Here is a 15,923-nt window from a genome sequence, read left to right as displayed (position 1 = left end):
TTTATACGAAAGAAATATTTCGAGTGAAGCTTTACCAACTAAATTATATCCCTTCGAATTAAGTGAAACATATATGAACGAGTCAAATATTTCTTTTATTCTTTTTTTTATGCAGTTGGGTCATCGTGAATTTAAATTAGAGATTTCGCTCGTAAAGTAAATTATCGCACTTACGTTCCAACTAATTAGGAGAGAATTAATAAATTTCTTTTCGTGAGTGATTCATTATTTTCGAACGCAGCATACGATTCTCGTTGTATGACGCTCTCCTAGTGTGCTTGTTCTCCTCTCTTTCTTATTACGACAAGTATTTGTGAAATAACTCCGAAGAGAAGAAAAAATGGATGATTAATTTCGGATTTAAAATAGTAACTGAAACTTAATAATTTTCTTCCAAAAAGAAACTGAAACCCAATTTCATTCTCTGATGAATTAGGAAAATGGCAATGGATCAAACCTTGGGACTGGTACACATATTAGGGGATTAGCCCTTGGAAGGGTTATTCCTGGTCCTTCTTCCATGTCAACACTCCCATTCCCTCCATTGACTCTCCATTCAAAGCACTGAATCATAGCACCGAGGGTTGTGTGTACAAGCTGTAGTGCTAGTGATATTCCAGGGCACTGTCTTCTTCCACTCCCAAATGGCAGCATATGAAAATGCTGTCCTCTCACATCCACTGCCTTCCCCTTTTCTCTTTCTCCTTCACTTATCACAAATCTCTCTGGACGGAACTCAAGTGGCGTCTCCCAGTGGTTTGGATCCCTACCAATTGCCCACACATTGACGAACAGTTGAGTTCTTGCGGGAATCTCGTAGCCATTGATGATGCATTCCTCTGTTGATTCTCGCACAATCATTGGGCCTGTTGGGTGGAGCCTTAGGGTTTCCTTCACTAAAGCTTGCAGGTAAGGAAGGTTGGCAATGTCTGATTCATTTACTAGTCTGTTTCTTCCTACTACATTATCAATCTCTGCTTGTGCTTTCTCCATTATATTTGGGTGATTGATTAACTCTGCTAATGCCCATTCTACAGTAATTGCTGCTGTATCTGTTCCAGCGGCAAATACATCCTGTCGCATTTTATTATGGTTAATTAATTTCAAGCATGAAAATAATATTTAAAAGCTTATCACATCTGAAACTTTTTTTAAATAAATAAACAATTTAGCATGAATGTAGCATGTAAAGCACTAGAAGGGTGTGTTTGCGTGTGTGCATGAGATGTTTGGTACTCTGAATGTTTCTCAGAAGGGAGTTTTACCAGGATAAAAGCCTTTATGTTTTCTCTGGTCAATTTAATCTCTGAGCTTTCGTCTTCTGATATTTGAAGCAAGATGTCAAGCAAATCTTTCACTTTATGACTCCCTGCATTCATTGGCTTTTTCGTTTTCCGTGCCTCTTCGTGTTCCCTCATGATTCTTTCCATCATTGTATCAAACCTGTAATGAACTTCTTTAAGCTTTTTCTTGAACCCCTGCAAATCTAAATTTTTGCAAAACCAAATATAATCTGACAAGTTAAATTTCCCAGTGAGCTCAGCTACTGCCTGCACTAACTTCTTTACCTCCTCAGTTTCATTATCATCATTGGTACACGTTTGTCCCATAGTCATTCGGGATATCACATTATTTGTGAGTCTTATCAGCTCTTTACCAACATCAAGTGCCTCAACTGCTTTTGCCTTCTTAAGCATCAAACTTAAAAACCACCTTATCTCTTCTTGCTTGACTGGAATGAATTGATCTAGAGTTCGGCCACCAAGAAGTTCTGACATGCAAATTTTCTTCATGAACTTCCAGTAAGGCCCATAATTAGCAAAAGAAAAATCAGCTGAGCCATATGTAAGGTAGTCAACAGCAATGGTACGCGGACGATCAGAGAAAGATGCTTCATGGGTTTTTAGGAATTCTTTAGCCATTTCTGCTGAGGAAGCCACAACACAAGGGACAGAGCCGAGAAAGATATGAATTAAAGGTCCATAGCGAGTCGAGAGCTTGTGTAGACCTTGGTGAGGAATGGGACCTATTAAGTGAAGGTGACCAATAATAGGTAGGGCCAATGGGCTTGGGGGACGGCAAGATGCTTTCCTGGTTTTTGTTAAGATTGCTCGCATTGCAATCATGGAAACTAGCCAAATGAGAAACAGAACAAAGTAACCTTGGAAATCTGGCATATTCAAGTTTTTGTAAAATAATTGTCAATAAGCTGCTGGTTTCAGTTAATGTAAAGAAAACCCTTGCTTTATATATAAGAGAAATGCCGCATTGGTTTGGGAAGTTACAAAAAGGACATAATATGCAGATAATCTACTTGTTATTAAAATTTAATTTAACAAATCCATTTAGTGATTACTAATTAATTCTAGCATTGAAATCTTTGCTACATTATATTACCGTTTCTGTGAAAACTACCTGTGACAATCACTAAAATGGTCTCCTAGTTTTCAGGACCGGAACATATTATATCACATATATACACCCGGTATTGTTATCTGTGCCTGTATTTTAATGTATTGTATTCCCGTGATGAAGCACTATTTTGTAAATAAGTCTGTGGACTTGTATTAGTTGCTAAATATTTAATGTTTGTTGATCAATTGCCTTTATCGATTCCTAACAGATGAATGCGACAAAAGACTGGGTCAATGGCCGGCCATGTTGAATTACAGAACTTCATGAATAGAACCTTTAAGGATCTGCTCAATGTACGTGAAATCAATAGTTGCATTTATTCTAGATATTTGTTCTTTGTCCTAACTTGTCTGTACACTCATACAACCAAGTCTACATTTTTGTACACTTATTTTGATGCCATTGTTGTAAAAGTAACTGCTAGTTCTCATATCATTTGATACTTGCCGCGTATGGCCGGCCACGTCAATGCATTAGCTTGGTCATAATCAAAAGGTCCATAGATGGTTTGTACAAAACTAAAAAAGATGTTGGTTTCAGGCAAAACAACAAAGGAAATTCCTACAATTATTTTCTCGATTTTTCCTAGTAGATAGTTTATTTTTTGCAGCTAGGACTTCTTCCTAGTTTGTATTATTATTTTTTTCTTTTCTTTATCAGGTTTATGTTCATAAAATATTTTGAGGCATTATTTCGGTGGTGATAATGATTTAACTCCAGAATAGAGATGAGACAACAATGATCTCTGTAATTGACTAATATTCTGATTATGCTTCCTCATTCTATTTCTCTTTTAATCTCCTGCTCTATATTCTCGTAAGTAAATATTACCAGTAATGATTCCACCAAAATTTAAATATATATTGTGATTGGATACTGACCTCAACAATAGAATATCTTTACCATGTTTTTACATCTGAAGTTATCTTTATTTATTTATTTATTTATTTTATGGAACATGCGAAATTGTTGTTTATTTTTGTTTATTTAATTCAGACTATTTCCTCTTTTCATATTTTGTCTAATTCAGCCATGGCGTTTTAATATTTCATTTGGCTAAGTTTACAATCTTGTCAAAAACAAATCCAAAAACCATAGCCACAGTTGAAAATGCATTAATATTGTCGATACTAACCAATTGCTATCCCTTAGTTACTCTTGTTTCTGGTGCTGTAAGCACCATGCTCCCTTGATGAAACTAGCCAGAAGTTCTATCCTGCCTTCACCCATAGCCAACTTTTGGTTAAAAATTTGAATTCCTCTACCCAATGTTTCATCTGGCATTAACGTAGATTCTCATCCACTGAGGTAAATGTTTGATTTATATGTGCTATCTAATATGACCTATGTTAATAGTAAATATTCATGCTAGATAATTATCCCTGCCTATTACTACCAAATGACAAGTCTGTTGTTGCAGCGTCTCTCAGATGCAAACAAAAGTATGTCTTCCCTATAATAGCTAAACTCACTGATTACCACTGGATATGAATACGAAATTATAATTTTCTTGTGTAAATAATGAAAGAGTTTATTACATCTACCACTCAAGAAAATATACAGCTGACTTTTATTTGGGTTGAATTTACTTATTGGAGTAAGATCGAGAGTGGGACATATTAATTCTTGGAAATATTTTTATTCACAATGGGTTTGGCCGACTCAAAACGGAGGGGATTGGATAGAGCCTTGCAACTGGGGCACAGACCAATGGACGGATCCTCTTAAGAGATAATCCAGGTGCTTCTTCCATGTCAACAGTCTCATTCTCACCACCCCCATTAACCTTCCGCTCAAAGCAATGAATCATTGTAGCAAGGGTAGTCATAATAACTTGTAATGCCAGTAACGAGCCCGGACAGCTTCTTCTTCCAGTCCCAAATGGCAAGAGACCAAAATGCTGTCCTCTCACATCCATAAACTGCTTCTTTTCATTCCATCCTTCATTTATAAATCTCTCTGGCCTAAACTCCAGTGGGTTTTCCCAGTGGTTTGGGTCTCTCCCAAGTGACCACACATTAAGAATGAGCTTAGTTTTTGCTGGAATCTAGTAGCATTTGATGATGCATTCCTCACTTGATACTTTGTTAATTAAGGGGCCAGGGGGGTGCAGCCTCAATGATTCTTTTACTATTGCCTGAATGTAAGGAAGGTTAGGAATATCTGTTTCCTCTACAACTCTGCTTTTGCCAACAACAGAATCAATGTCTTTTCTTGCCTTCTCCATCACTTTGGGGTTGTTAATTAGCTCGGAAAATGCCCGTTCGATTGTGATGGAAGTTGAGTCTGTCCCAGCCCCAAATATGTTCTGTGAAATTCAAAAGTATTAATTAAGCATGATGAGTTAGATGTTAGAGCTTCCTAATGTAAAATTACAGGTATATTTGCAATAAAAATTGGATACATTCGAGGGATCCAACTAGTTTACTTCTTTCTCCTGTAATAACTTGTGATAGAGGGCAGAGTCGGTCACTGCATTTACCAAAATGCAAGCAAAACTATTTTATTCCCATGATAATTTGGAAACATGGATTACTACTGTACACAGATTCAAATCTGTGGTTTCGTTATGTAAAGAATATGATGTTTTACCGCTTCGTTTTAAGTAGGAGAATCACTTATAGTGCACATGTATTAGGATTCTGATCTGTTTAGTTCATTTTCCATTTTACTCCTAACTAGTTCCTAGTTCTAATTTTTTAATTTTAGTTTTAGCACGTGTTATTACATGATGATTACTTATGTTTGAGTTATTCCTACCTTCAGTTTGAATTTTTATGTGAAGATTTCAAATTCTGAATAATTCAAAGATAAAAATCATCTTGTACTTGTTGAAATTAATATGTTAGAAACAAAATAGAAAATAAACCAAATGGCATCTAAGTCCGTAATTCATGTGTGTGCATGAAAGATTTTCTTTTACCATAATAAGGGCCTTAATATTTTCTCTTGTCAGTTTAATTTCTGAGCTCTCTTCTTCATAAATGTCAAGCAAGCTTTCATGTATATCTTTTGTTGGGCGATTTCCGTCGCCAGACTCCTTGCTTTTTCTCTTTACCTCTTCATGCTCCTTTATAATTTCTTCCATCATGTTGTCGTACCTATCACGAGCATTCTTGAGTCCCTGCAGATCCAGATTCTTAACAAACCAGATTAAATCTAATAAACTACATTTCCCAACAAGATCAGTCAGCTCTCCAACCAATTTCCTTATCTTATCAGCCTTGTCATCGGTGCAAGAACACCTCTGTGTCGAAGCCATCCTTGAAATTATATTATTTGTCAGCCTGGCAATCACTGCTCCAACATCAAATGCCTCACCTGCTTTAGCTTTGTTTAATATCAGCCGCAGAAACTGGTTCATCTCCACCCGTCTAATTGGCCGAAATTGATCTACTATTCGACCATTAAGAAGCTCAGTCATACAAAGTTTTTCATGAACTTGCAGTAAGGTCCATAAGGTGCCATTGTTAAATCAGATGAATCATAAGTAAGGTAGTCAATGTTGGCAGTTCTCTGTCCGTTCAAGAAACAAGTTTCATGGGTTTTGAGGAGTTCTTAACCCATTTCTGGGGAGGAGACAACAACACAAGGTTCTGAGCCAAAGAAGACAGACATCAAGGATCCGTAGGTTAAGGATAGTTCATGAAGAGCTCAATGAGCTATTGGGTGGAGAAGATGGAGGTTTCCGATGATGGGTAGGGTTCGCGGACCAGGTGGAAGATGAGCCCTTGCCTGCAGTTTGGTCCAAATGGTTTGAAACAAGGCAATGGAGGTTAGCCAAACCAAGAAGAGTATGATGCAGTTTTGCACATCAACCATTGTGTATGATAATGTTGTGCCTTATTATGTTCTGACGGTTTCCTAAATCAGGGCTTATATAATGGTTCTATAATCAATCATGCAGACTATATATTCATCGTAAAATGATTTTTAAAAAAAAAGACTGCATAGACTGAATTGCTTTAGAAGATCAGGAGCTAAATTGCAGTAGAGCAGATGAATCTGTAAAATAAAGGTTAGTCTTCCCAATTTTCTAATTTCTGTTCAATTTTTAGGTTGATTGAGCTTAAATGAGTTGTGGGTTTTATCTGTTGCTACTTCAGTTAGTTATTATTTTTTAATATGTAGACTTACAGATAGTCAAAGCAATGTGATAATCAAATCCAAATATTGAATTGCTAGCTGTTTTATCATGTACTGGTAAAAATTTAGACCACTTGGTAGTTGAATTGGAAATTGATTAATATCTATTTAACATCAATTCTTTTATAAACACAGACACACATACATCATACGGTGTAAAATAATATCAATTTGGTCAGTGCACTGGGCTTACGACTAACAATAATTGCAGGAAATATTGAATTCATCATTTCTCATATATTTCTGTCTCTGTCTTTTCTTCTCTACTCTGAATTATATATAGATATCCATATATGTGTGTATTATATATACATACACTTTGCTTTCTGGCCCTAAATCATTTTTATTTATTCAGTTGTTTAGATGTCCATTTATGTAAGATACATGCGTCAAAAGAGTCATTTGTCTTTTCTTGCATGTTAGCTTCTTGAATGGCTTGATTCCTTTTCAATTGGGTTTATTTTTGTTGAGCCATTATAGCTCATTCCAAATTGCAAAACCATTTTCTTCCATGAAAGGTTTAGTTATGATTAATATTGACAGTATCAAGCCCCAAACTCTTTGGCCAAGTAATTCGTTCAAAAAGAATGTTGAGATATTATCCAATTGCCCAAGGGTTAATCTAAAAGTCAAAACTAGTGTTTGATTTTTGTCCTAACTTATTGATAAGTTCAAGATAATAATACAAAATTGTCTAGTTTCATATTGAGTGATGTGAAATGATGAGACTTACCGATCCCTCAGCATTCATTTTAGGGAGGCCAAACTTTTCAATGTATTCATATTGAGTGATCTGGTCAATGCATGTGAAAACAATAGTTGCACTTATTCCAGATATTTGTTCTTTTGTCCAAACTTATCCAGATTAGTATTGCAAACAAATGTATATCTTTTGTGTAATAGCTAAAAGTAAGATTAGTGTTGCATATGAGTGCGAGCCGATAGTTTTCTCGTTAAGTAATGGAAGATTTTAATTCATCTACCACCTGAGAATACAGTTGATTTTTATTTGTTTATTTGGGATCTTTTTATTCACATTGGGTTTGCCTGACTACACACTAAGGGGATTGGATTGAGCCTTGCAACGGGAACACAGATTAAGGGGTGAACCCTCTTAAGTGATAATCCAGGTGCCTCTTCCATGTCAACAGTCTCATTCTCACCATCCCCATTAACCTTCCATTCAAAGCACTGAACCATTGCACCAAGGGTCGTCATCATAACCTGTAATGCTAGAAATGAGCCGGGACAGCTTCTTCTTCCAGCCCCAAAAGGCAATAGACTAAAACACTGTCCTCTCACGTCCATGAACTGTTTCTTTTCATTCCATTCTTCATTTATAAATCTCTCTGGCCTAAACTCCAGTGGGTTTTCCCAGTGGTTTGGGTCTCTATTAATTGACCATATATTAACAATGAGCTTGGTTTTTGCTGGAATTTTGTAGCATTTGATGGTGCATTCCTCGCTTGATTCTCTGCTAAACAGGGGACCAGTGGGGTGCAGCCTTAATGATTCTTTTACTATTGCTTGAATGTAGGGAAGGTTAGGAATGTCTGTTTCCTCTACAATTCTTGTTTTCCCAACTACAGAATCAATCTCTTTTCTTGCCTTTTCCATCACTTCTGGATTGTTGATCAGTTCTGAAAATGCCCATTCTATTGCAAAGGCAATTGAGTCTGTTCCTGCCCCAAGCAAGTTCTGTGAAATTCAAAAGCAAGTATTATGCATGATTAGTTAGATATATTTACTTCAAAATGCAAAACTAAAGATATATCTAAAATTGTAAACAATCAATACAGTGGGGATTCAACTAGTTCACTTTCTTTCTCCCACAATAACTTTTGTTAGAGGAAAGTGTCGGTCACCCCGATAACTTTTTAACACGGATTCAAACCCGTGACTTCTTATGAGAAGAATATGATGTTTTACTTAGGCTAATACATTAACTTGAATCTCTATTCATGTCTGTCTACTTCGTTTTCCATTGCATTCCTCACTACTTCGTAGTTCTAACTTTTTAATTGTACTATTAATACTTGTTATTACATGATGATTTCTTATATTTGAGCTATTCCTACCCTCACTTAATATTTTTATGTGAAGATTTTAAATTGGAATAGCTCAAACATAATCGTAGTTATTAGAATTAAGATACTAGAAATAAATGAGAAGCTAAACCAAGTGGCATCTAGATCTATAATTCATGTGTGTGCATGAAAGATGTTCTTTTACCATTATTAAGGCCTTAACATTTTCTCTTGTCAGTTTAATCTCTGAGCTCGAATCTTCATAAATATCAAGCAAGCTTTCAAGTACATCTTTTCTTGGGTTATTTCCGTTACTGGACTCCTTCCTTTTTCTCTTCACCTCTTCACACTCTTTTATAATACCTTCCATCACATTGTTGTACTGATCACGAGCATTCTTGAGTCTTTTACGCAATCCCTGCAAATCCAGATTCTTAAGAAACCAAATCAAATCTAATAAACTACCTTTTCCAACAAGGTCATTCATCTCTCCAACTAATTGCCTCATCTCATCAGTCTTGTAATTGCCAAACCAAGACCTATGTGTCAAAGCCATCCTTGAAATCACATTACTTGTCAGCCTCACAATCCCTGTTCTTACATCAAATGTCTCACCTGCTTTGGCTTTACTCAATATTTGCTGCAGAAACCGGTTCACTTCCTCCTGTCTAATTGGTCGAAACTGCTCTACTGTTTGACCGTTGAGAAGCTCAGACATGCAAATCTTTTTCATGAACTTCCAGTAAGGTCCATAAGGTGCCCTTGTTAAATCAGACGAACCATATGTAAGGTAGTCGATGTTGGCAATGTTTGGTCGGTTCAAGAAAAGAGTTTCATGGGTTTTAAGAACTTCTTGAGCCATTTCCGGAGAGGATACAACAACACAAGGTTTTGAGCCAAAGAAGAGACACATCAAGGGTCCATAGTTTAGGGATAGTTTGTGAAGAGCTTGATGAGCTATTGGGCGGAGGAGATGTTGGTTTCCGATGATGGGTAGGGGTCGCGGACCAGGTGGAAGTTGAGCCCTCGCCTTCAGCTTGGTCCAGATGGTTCGAAACAAGGCAATGGAGGCTAGCCAAGCCAAGAAGAGTATAGTGCAGTTTTGCACATCAACCATTGTCATTGGCTACTATTATGCTGACTGTTTCCTAGATCAAGGCTTATTTATAAGATTTCTTATAATCATACTTACTCTGAATTATATACATATATTTATATATACCCATTGCTTTCTGGTCCTAAATTGTTTTGATGTTCATTTATAAAAAAGATACACATTGCTTTCTGGACCTACATTCTTGAGTTAGTTTATATGTTGATTTATAAAGATTCGTTTATCCAGGTAATCATTTGTCCCTTCTTGCATGTTAGCTTCTTGAATGGCTTGATACTCTTTCAATGGGGTTTAGCTTTGAGCCATTATTTCTTATTTCAAATTGCAGAATCATTTAAATATTATGTTGTTAAATCGTACGCTTCTACTGGTTGCATAGTTGAGAAATGGCGTCACGCTGCTAACTAATAACGTGGTGGTGAACATGCCGGAGTACACCATGATCGCATCTCTGCTCCGCGGTTGGAGTACACCATGATCGCATCTCTGGTCGGCGGTTGAAGCAGTTTTTTGTTAGAAAAATCTGTATTTTTTAAAGAAAATTTTTAAATTTGAAAAGTAAACCATCAAATTTATTAAATTTAAATTATTAATTTTAAGAAACTATAAAAATTTTCAAATCACATTGACAGTGTTGTTTAAATTTCAATTAACATTATTGGATAATGTGGGTTAATGTGGGCATATATACACATGCAAGATTATGTGTATATATATATATATATGCATATATGTGTGAGTATATATATATATATATATATATACCCACGCTGATCAAGGAAGCCATAGCCCGGTGACATACCCCTGAAACCGGCCCGACCCCGCCCATTTTACTAATCCCTGCCTTTAGTTAGAACTCCTGTAGTTAGCAGTTCTTCCTACAAAGAGAGCTCCTCATGATTTGTCTAATCAACTAGTAGATCAGACTTTCACGCATTGGGATTACGCATGTTGAATCTGCTATTGGAGCATGAAGCATTACCGGTTTCCATTCAGCTCCACTATAATCTTTCTTTTTTTTTTTTTTTTGGAGAAAATCCGCTGTAATCTTTCTTCATTTTGCTGTACCAGTGTGAAGTTTAGCCAGATTCATCCGGGTGACTGAAGTTCATTTCGACTGAACCTAGACGCTTGTTGCGAGAGAGAGAATAATTCAGAAAGATTTGCTTGTAATTTCTTACACCACGTAAGTACTTCTTGACTATTTGCTACCTCTATTTCGTGCATCTCTGCCCACCATTATTATCTGCTTTTTTTCTCCTTTGATTTCTTGGTTATTCGTGTTATCATTGGTAATTATTATTACAATTATATATTTAAATTTCTCGAAAAAGTATTATCCATGATGAATGAATTAGCAGAATGGATAAATGATATCTAATGAAGTATTTTTGTAGAATTTTGTCTTTATGAGGTTATCTTGGTGAAATTGAGGATATATTAATTTAATTCTGCTTGAATTTGATTCAGATTGAAAATTTTCCTGTACCGATTGTTGATATGCAGTAGTGTCAAAAACAAAAGAGCAAATTGCAGTGAAGAATCCGTAGATGGGTTGGAATATTGGCTTAAAAGTCGACGCTTAGCTGGTAGCTTGTAGAATTTTATCCATGCGTCAACAGAATCATTTGTCTTTTCTTGCATGTTAGCTTCTTGAATGGCTTGATTCTTTTTCAATTGGGTTTATTTTTGTTGAGCCATTATAGCTTATTCCAAGTTGCAATATCATTTTATTCCATGAACGGGTTAGTCATGATTAATATTGATAGTATCAACCCCCAAGCTTTCTGGCCAAGTAGTTCGTTCAAAAAGAATATTGAGGTATTATCCAATTTCTAAGGGTTATATATAATTAATCTAAAAGTCAAAACCAGTGTCTGGTTATTGTCCTGACTTATCGATAAGTACATGATAACAATACAAAATTTTCTAGTTTCAACCAAGTGATGCAAAATAATGAGACTTACTGATCCCTCAGTATTCATTTTTGGGAGGCCAAACTGTTCAATGTATTCATATTGAGTGATCTGGTCAATGGATGTGAAATCAATAGTTGCATTTATTCCAAACATTTGTTCTTTGTCCAAACTTGTCCAGATTAGTATTGCAAACAAATGTATCTCTTTCCTGTAATATATAAGAGTGCAGATTATTATTCCAGGTGAATAAGAGTGCAGATTAGTTTTCTCGTAAAGTAATGGAAGATTTTATTACGTCTACCACCTGAGGATACAGTTCATTTTACTTCGTTGAATGTACTGACTGGAATTAGATAGAGGGGGGGGCTTCTTATTCTTTGGGATCTTTTTATTCACATTGGGTTTGGCTGACTCGACACTAACGGGATTGGGTTGAGCCTTGCCACCGGAACACAGACTAAGGGGTGAACCCTCTTAACTGCTATTCCAGGTGCCTCTTCCATATCAACAGTCTCGTTCTCACCATACCCATTAACCTTCCACTCAAAGCACTGAATCATTGCAGCAAGGGTCGTCATCATAATACGTAATGCCAGCAACGAGCCAGGACAGCTTCTTCTTCCAGTCCCAAATGACAGTAGACTAAAATACTGTCCTCTCACGTCCATGAACTGTTTCTTTTCTTTCCATTCTTCATCTATAAACCTCTCTGGCCTAAACTCCAGTGGGTTTTCCCAGTGGTTTGGGTTTCTCCCAATTGACCATACATTAACAATGATATTGGTTTTTGCTGGAATCTTGTAGCCTTGGATGGTGCATTCCTCGCTTGATTCTCTGGTAAGCAAGGGACCATTGGGGTGCAGCCTTACTGCTTCTTTTACTATTGCTTGAATGTAAGGAAGGTTAGGAATGTCTGATTCCTCTACAATTCTTCTTTTCCCAACTATAGAATCAATCTCTTTTCTTGCCTTTTCCATCACTCTTGGACTGTTGATTACTTCTGAAAATGCCCATTCTAATGAAAAGGCAATTGAGTCTGTTCCCGCCCCAAATATGTTCTGTGAAATACAAAAATAAGTATCATGCATAATTGGTTAGATGTTATTACTTTCAAATGCAAAATTAAGATACATCTAAAATTGTAAATAATGAATACATTAGGGATTCAACTAGTTTACTTTGTTTCTCCCATAATAACTTCTGTTAGAGGAGAGAGTCACTCACTACATTCTACCAAAATGCAAACAGAAATGTTTTATTCCCATGACGATTAGAATCATAGACTACTACTGTACACGGATTCAAACCCGTGACTTCTTACGAGAAGAATATGACGCTTTACCACTTAGGTTAATGCATTAATGGTGCAGGCTAGTTAAACTAGAATCTCTATTCAGTTCTGTCGAGTTCATTTTACATTTCATTTATAACTACTTTCTAGTTCTAACTTTTTAGTTATACTATTAATATTTGTTATTACATGATGATTTCTTGTATTTGAGCTATTCCTACCCTCTCTTTGAACTTTTATGTGAAAATTTCAAATTGGAATAGTTCAAACATAAAAATCACCCCGTAATAGTTAGAATTAAGATATTTTAAATAAATGAGAAACTAAACCAAGTGGCATCCAAGTCTATAATTCATGTGTGTGCATGAAAGATTTTCTTTTACCATCATTAAAGCCTTAACATTTTCTCTTGTCAGTTTAATCTCTGAGCTCGGATCTTCATAAATATCAAGCAAGCTTTGAAGTATAACTTTTGTTGGGTTATTTCCTTTGAAGGACTCCTTCCTTTTTCCCTTCACCTCTTCACACTCCTTTATAATATCTTCCATCACGATGTTGTAGCGATCACGAGCATTCTTGAGTCTTTTACGCATTCCCTGCAAATCCAGATTCTTAACAAACCAAATTAAATCTAATAAACTACCTGTTCCAACAAGTTCATTCATCTCTCCAATTAATTTCCTCATCTCATAAGTCTTGTCATTGCTGCACGCCATCCTCGAAATTATATTACTTGTCAGCCTCAAAATCCCTGTTCTTACATCAAATGTCTCACCTGCTTTGGCTTTATTAAATACTAGCTGCAGAAAATGGTTCACCTCCTCCTGTCTAATTGGTTGAAACTGCTCTACTGTTTGACCGTTGAGAAGCTCAGACATGCAAATCTTTTTCATGAACTTCCACAAAGGTCCATAAGGCGCCCTTGTTAAATCAGATGAACCGTATGTAAGGTAGTCGATGCTGGCATTTTTCGGCCGGTTCAAGAAAAGAAATTCATTGGTTTTGAGGACTTCTTGAGCGATTTCCGGAGAGGAGACAACAACACAAAGTTTTGAGCCAAAGAAGACACACATTAAGGGTCCATAGGTTAAGGATAGTTTGTGAAGAGCTTGATGAGGTATTGGGCGGAGGAGATGTTGGTTTCCGATAATGGGTAGGGGTCGCGGACCAGGTGGAAGGTGAGCCCTCTCCTGCAGTTTGGTCCGCATGGTTCGAAACAAGGCAATGCTGGCTAGCCAAGCTAAGAAGAGTATGGTGCAGTTTTGCACATCAGCCATTGTCATTGTCATTGTCATTGGCTTATTCATAAGATTTCTTAGTTTCCTTAATACACACACATACACGTATATATACTGCAATGTGAGACGATATCAATTTGGTCTAATGCACTGGACGTATGACTGCGAATAATTGCAGAAAAATATTGAAATTTATCATTTCTCATATAATTTCTGTCCATGTCATTTGTTCTATATTCTGATATATATATATATATATATATATATATACACACACGTATATTTATGTATACACATTGCTTTCTGGTCCTGAATTGTTTTGATATTCATTTATAAAAAAAGATACACATTGCTTTCTGCTCCTACATAGTTTATCTGGTTTTGAAGTTGACATTATCCAATTTGCCCAAGGTTATTGATAATTTAACTGCTATCAAATGTTTTGGTGTATTTATATCTATATATATAACATTTTTTATGTAATATATGTTAGTTCTATAATTTAATTTTTTTGTCAAAAAATTTAGTAAATTTATTAAAATTATTATAATATTAGTGAGTTAAATTTTTAATCTTGCTTAATCAAATATAAATCTTTAATTTTATTAAATTAATTATTATAAATTAATCATCATTAATTCATAATATACTTATAAAATAATATATTTTATATTTTTAATAACATATAAATTCGTAATTTTTAAATAAAATATAAAAATTTTAATTATTAAATTATTATATCGTTGATTCATACGTAGTTGCGTATGTTTGGACTATAAATACACTAAAATAAACATAATTAAGCTTCATCAAAGTCTAAGTTTATCCACTAAAATGATCGAAATTTCTGATTTCTGCAAGTTTCATTTTGTTTTTTTAAACCCTAATTTAGAATATAATTGGATTATGCATAAATCAATCCTCTATTTTATATGAACTTAATCTTTGCAATTTTATTTGTCTTAATCTTCAATTAGTTGAGATGTCGCTTTTATAAATTAGATTTTTTAATTCCGACTTAATATATGTTCTAATTACATCATTTTCGAACTATTAAATATTATAATTTTGTTTTTTTTCCCGTGTTAGCGTTTTAAAATTGGTTAATTATAATTACGTTTCGTTATCTCGAAAATGATATTATTCTAAATATTTGTATTTTTAAATAAATATGACAATTTGGGTTAATGAATTATTAAAAGTACTGTTAAAATATAAATTAATTTTTAAAAAAAAAATTATGGACTCTTAAAATTCACTTGACATTGTGTTTGTTTATGTGATAAATTAGATTCATGTTTTTACAGAATTTAAAGAAATTAAAAAGAATTAGAAGATTTTTTGAAAAAAAAATAGACGAAAAAAACCCGAATCCAATTAACTAAATTGGACCGGGCTTTAGCACTGATTAATTTTATTACCATACGATATGGATTGGACTCATGCTCCGTGATCAGAGTTTTAAAAGTGTTGTTAAAATAATTACTGACTATAAATATTTTTCAATTAAATACTATTTAATGTTTAGTGTAAATAACTATAGAAAATGTCTTTTTTTTTTTTGAAAAATCAGAAATTTTTTATTTCATGAAATTATAAATGTAAATTTTTTAAAAGAGTCAAAGTAATTTTTTTACGATTTTATATTATAGTTTTTACTTATAAACCTATCAAAAATATATTTTAACTTTACCCGTTACGATAAATATTTTGTATTTTACTTGTTTGGTTGAAAAATATTTTTAAAACACAAAAACCGTAATAAAAAAACTA

General features: G+C 34.7%; 2 protein-coding genes, 1 long non-coding RNA gene and 1 pseudogene across 7 annotated transcripts; 1 reads left to right on the top strand and 3 right to left on the bottom strand.

Moving 5' to 3' along the window:
* Positions 1-432: 432 nt before the first annotated feature.
* On the bottom strand, positions 433-2,177 carry LOC110811727 (cytochrome P450 93A3-like). Its single transcript, XM_022038292.2, has 2 exons — positions 1,266-2,177; positions 433-1,074 (listed from the first exon to the last, which is right to left on the bottom strand). The coding sequence occupies exons 1-2, from the start codon at positions 2,175-2,177 to the stop codon at positions 433-435; spliced, it is 1,554 nt and encodes a 517-aa protein (XP_021893984.1).
* LOC110811731 (uncharacterized) lies at positions 769-11,388 on the top strand. 5 transcript variants are annotated; one of them, XR_015813799.1, is made up of 5 exons: positions 769-909; positions 2,624-2,708; positions 10,031-10,686; positions 10,774-10,888; positions 11,173-11,388. It is a non-coding gene; the product is annotated as an uncharacterized LOC110811731 (long non-coding RNA). The 5 variants fall into 5 exon arrangements; XR_015813800.1 differs by lacking the exon at positions 10,031-10,686 and having other exon boundaries at positions 11,209-11,388; XR_015813797.1 differs by lacking the exon at positions 10,031-10,686.
* On the bottom strand, positions 3,985-9,705 carry LOC110811728 (uncharacterized; annotated as a pseudogene).
* A 625-nt stretch (positions 11,389-12,013) lies between the features above and the next one.
* Positions 12,014-14,219, bottom strand: LOC148252825 (cytochrome P450 93A3-like). Its single transcript, XM_088208862.1, has 2 exons — positions 13,296-14,219; positions 12,014-12,679 (listed from the first exon to the last, which is right to left on the bottom strand). The coding sequence occupies exons 1-2, from the start codon at positions 14,217-14,219 to the stop codon at positions 12,014-12,016; spliced, it is 1,590 nt and encodes a 529-aa protein (XP_088064988.1).
* Between the last annotated feature and the right edge of the window lie 1,704 nt (positions 14,220-15,923).

This window comes from Carica papaya, chromosome 8, assembly GCF_054855325.1.
Source record: "Carica papaya isolate Zhongbai chromosome 8, ASM5485532v1, whole genome shotgun sequence".
Lineage (NCBI taxonomy): Eukaryota > Viridiplantae > Streptophyta > Magnoliopsida > Brassicales > Caricaceae > Carica > Carica papaya.
This window is presented reverse-complemented; position numbering and strand designations above follow the sequence as displayed.

What these genes read in the sequence shown, in the direction of transcription:
- LOC148252825 (XM_088208862.1), bottom strand. Translation starts at nt 14,219, where the DNA reads ATGAATAAGCCAATGACAATGACAATGACAATGGCTGATGTGCAAAAC. An exon ending in ATGTTAAGGCTTTAATGATG is followed by an intron (nt 12,680 to 13,295) that starts GTAAAAGAAAAT and finishes TGTATTTCACAG; the next exon opens with AACATATTTGGGGCGGGAAC.
- LOC110811727 (XM_022038292.2), bottom strand. Translation starts at nt 2,177, where the DNA reads ATGCCAGATTTCCAAGGTTACTTTGTTCTGTTTCTCATTTGGCTAGTT. An exon ending in ACATAAAGGCTTTTATCCTG is followed by an intron (nt 1,075 to 1,265) that starts GTAAAACTCCCT and finishes AAAATGCGACAG; the next exon opens with GATGTATTTGCCGCTGGAAC.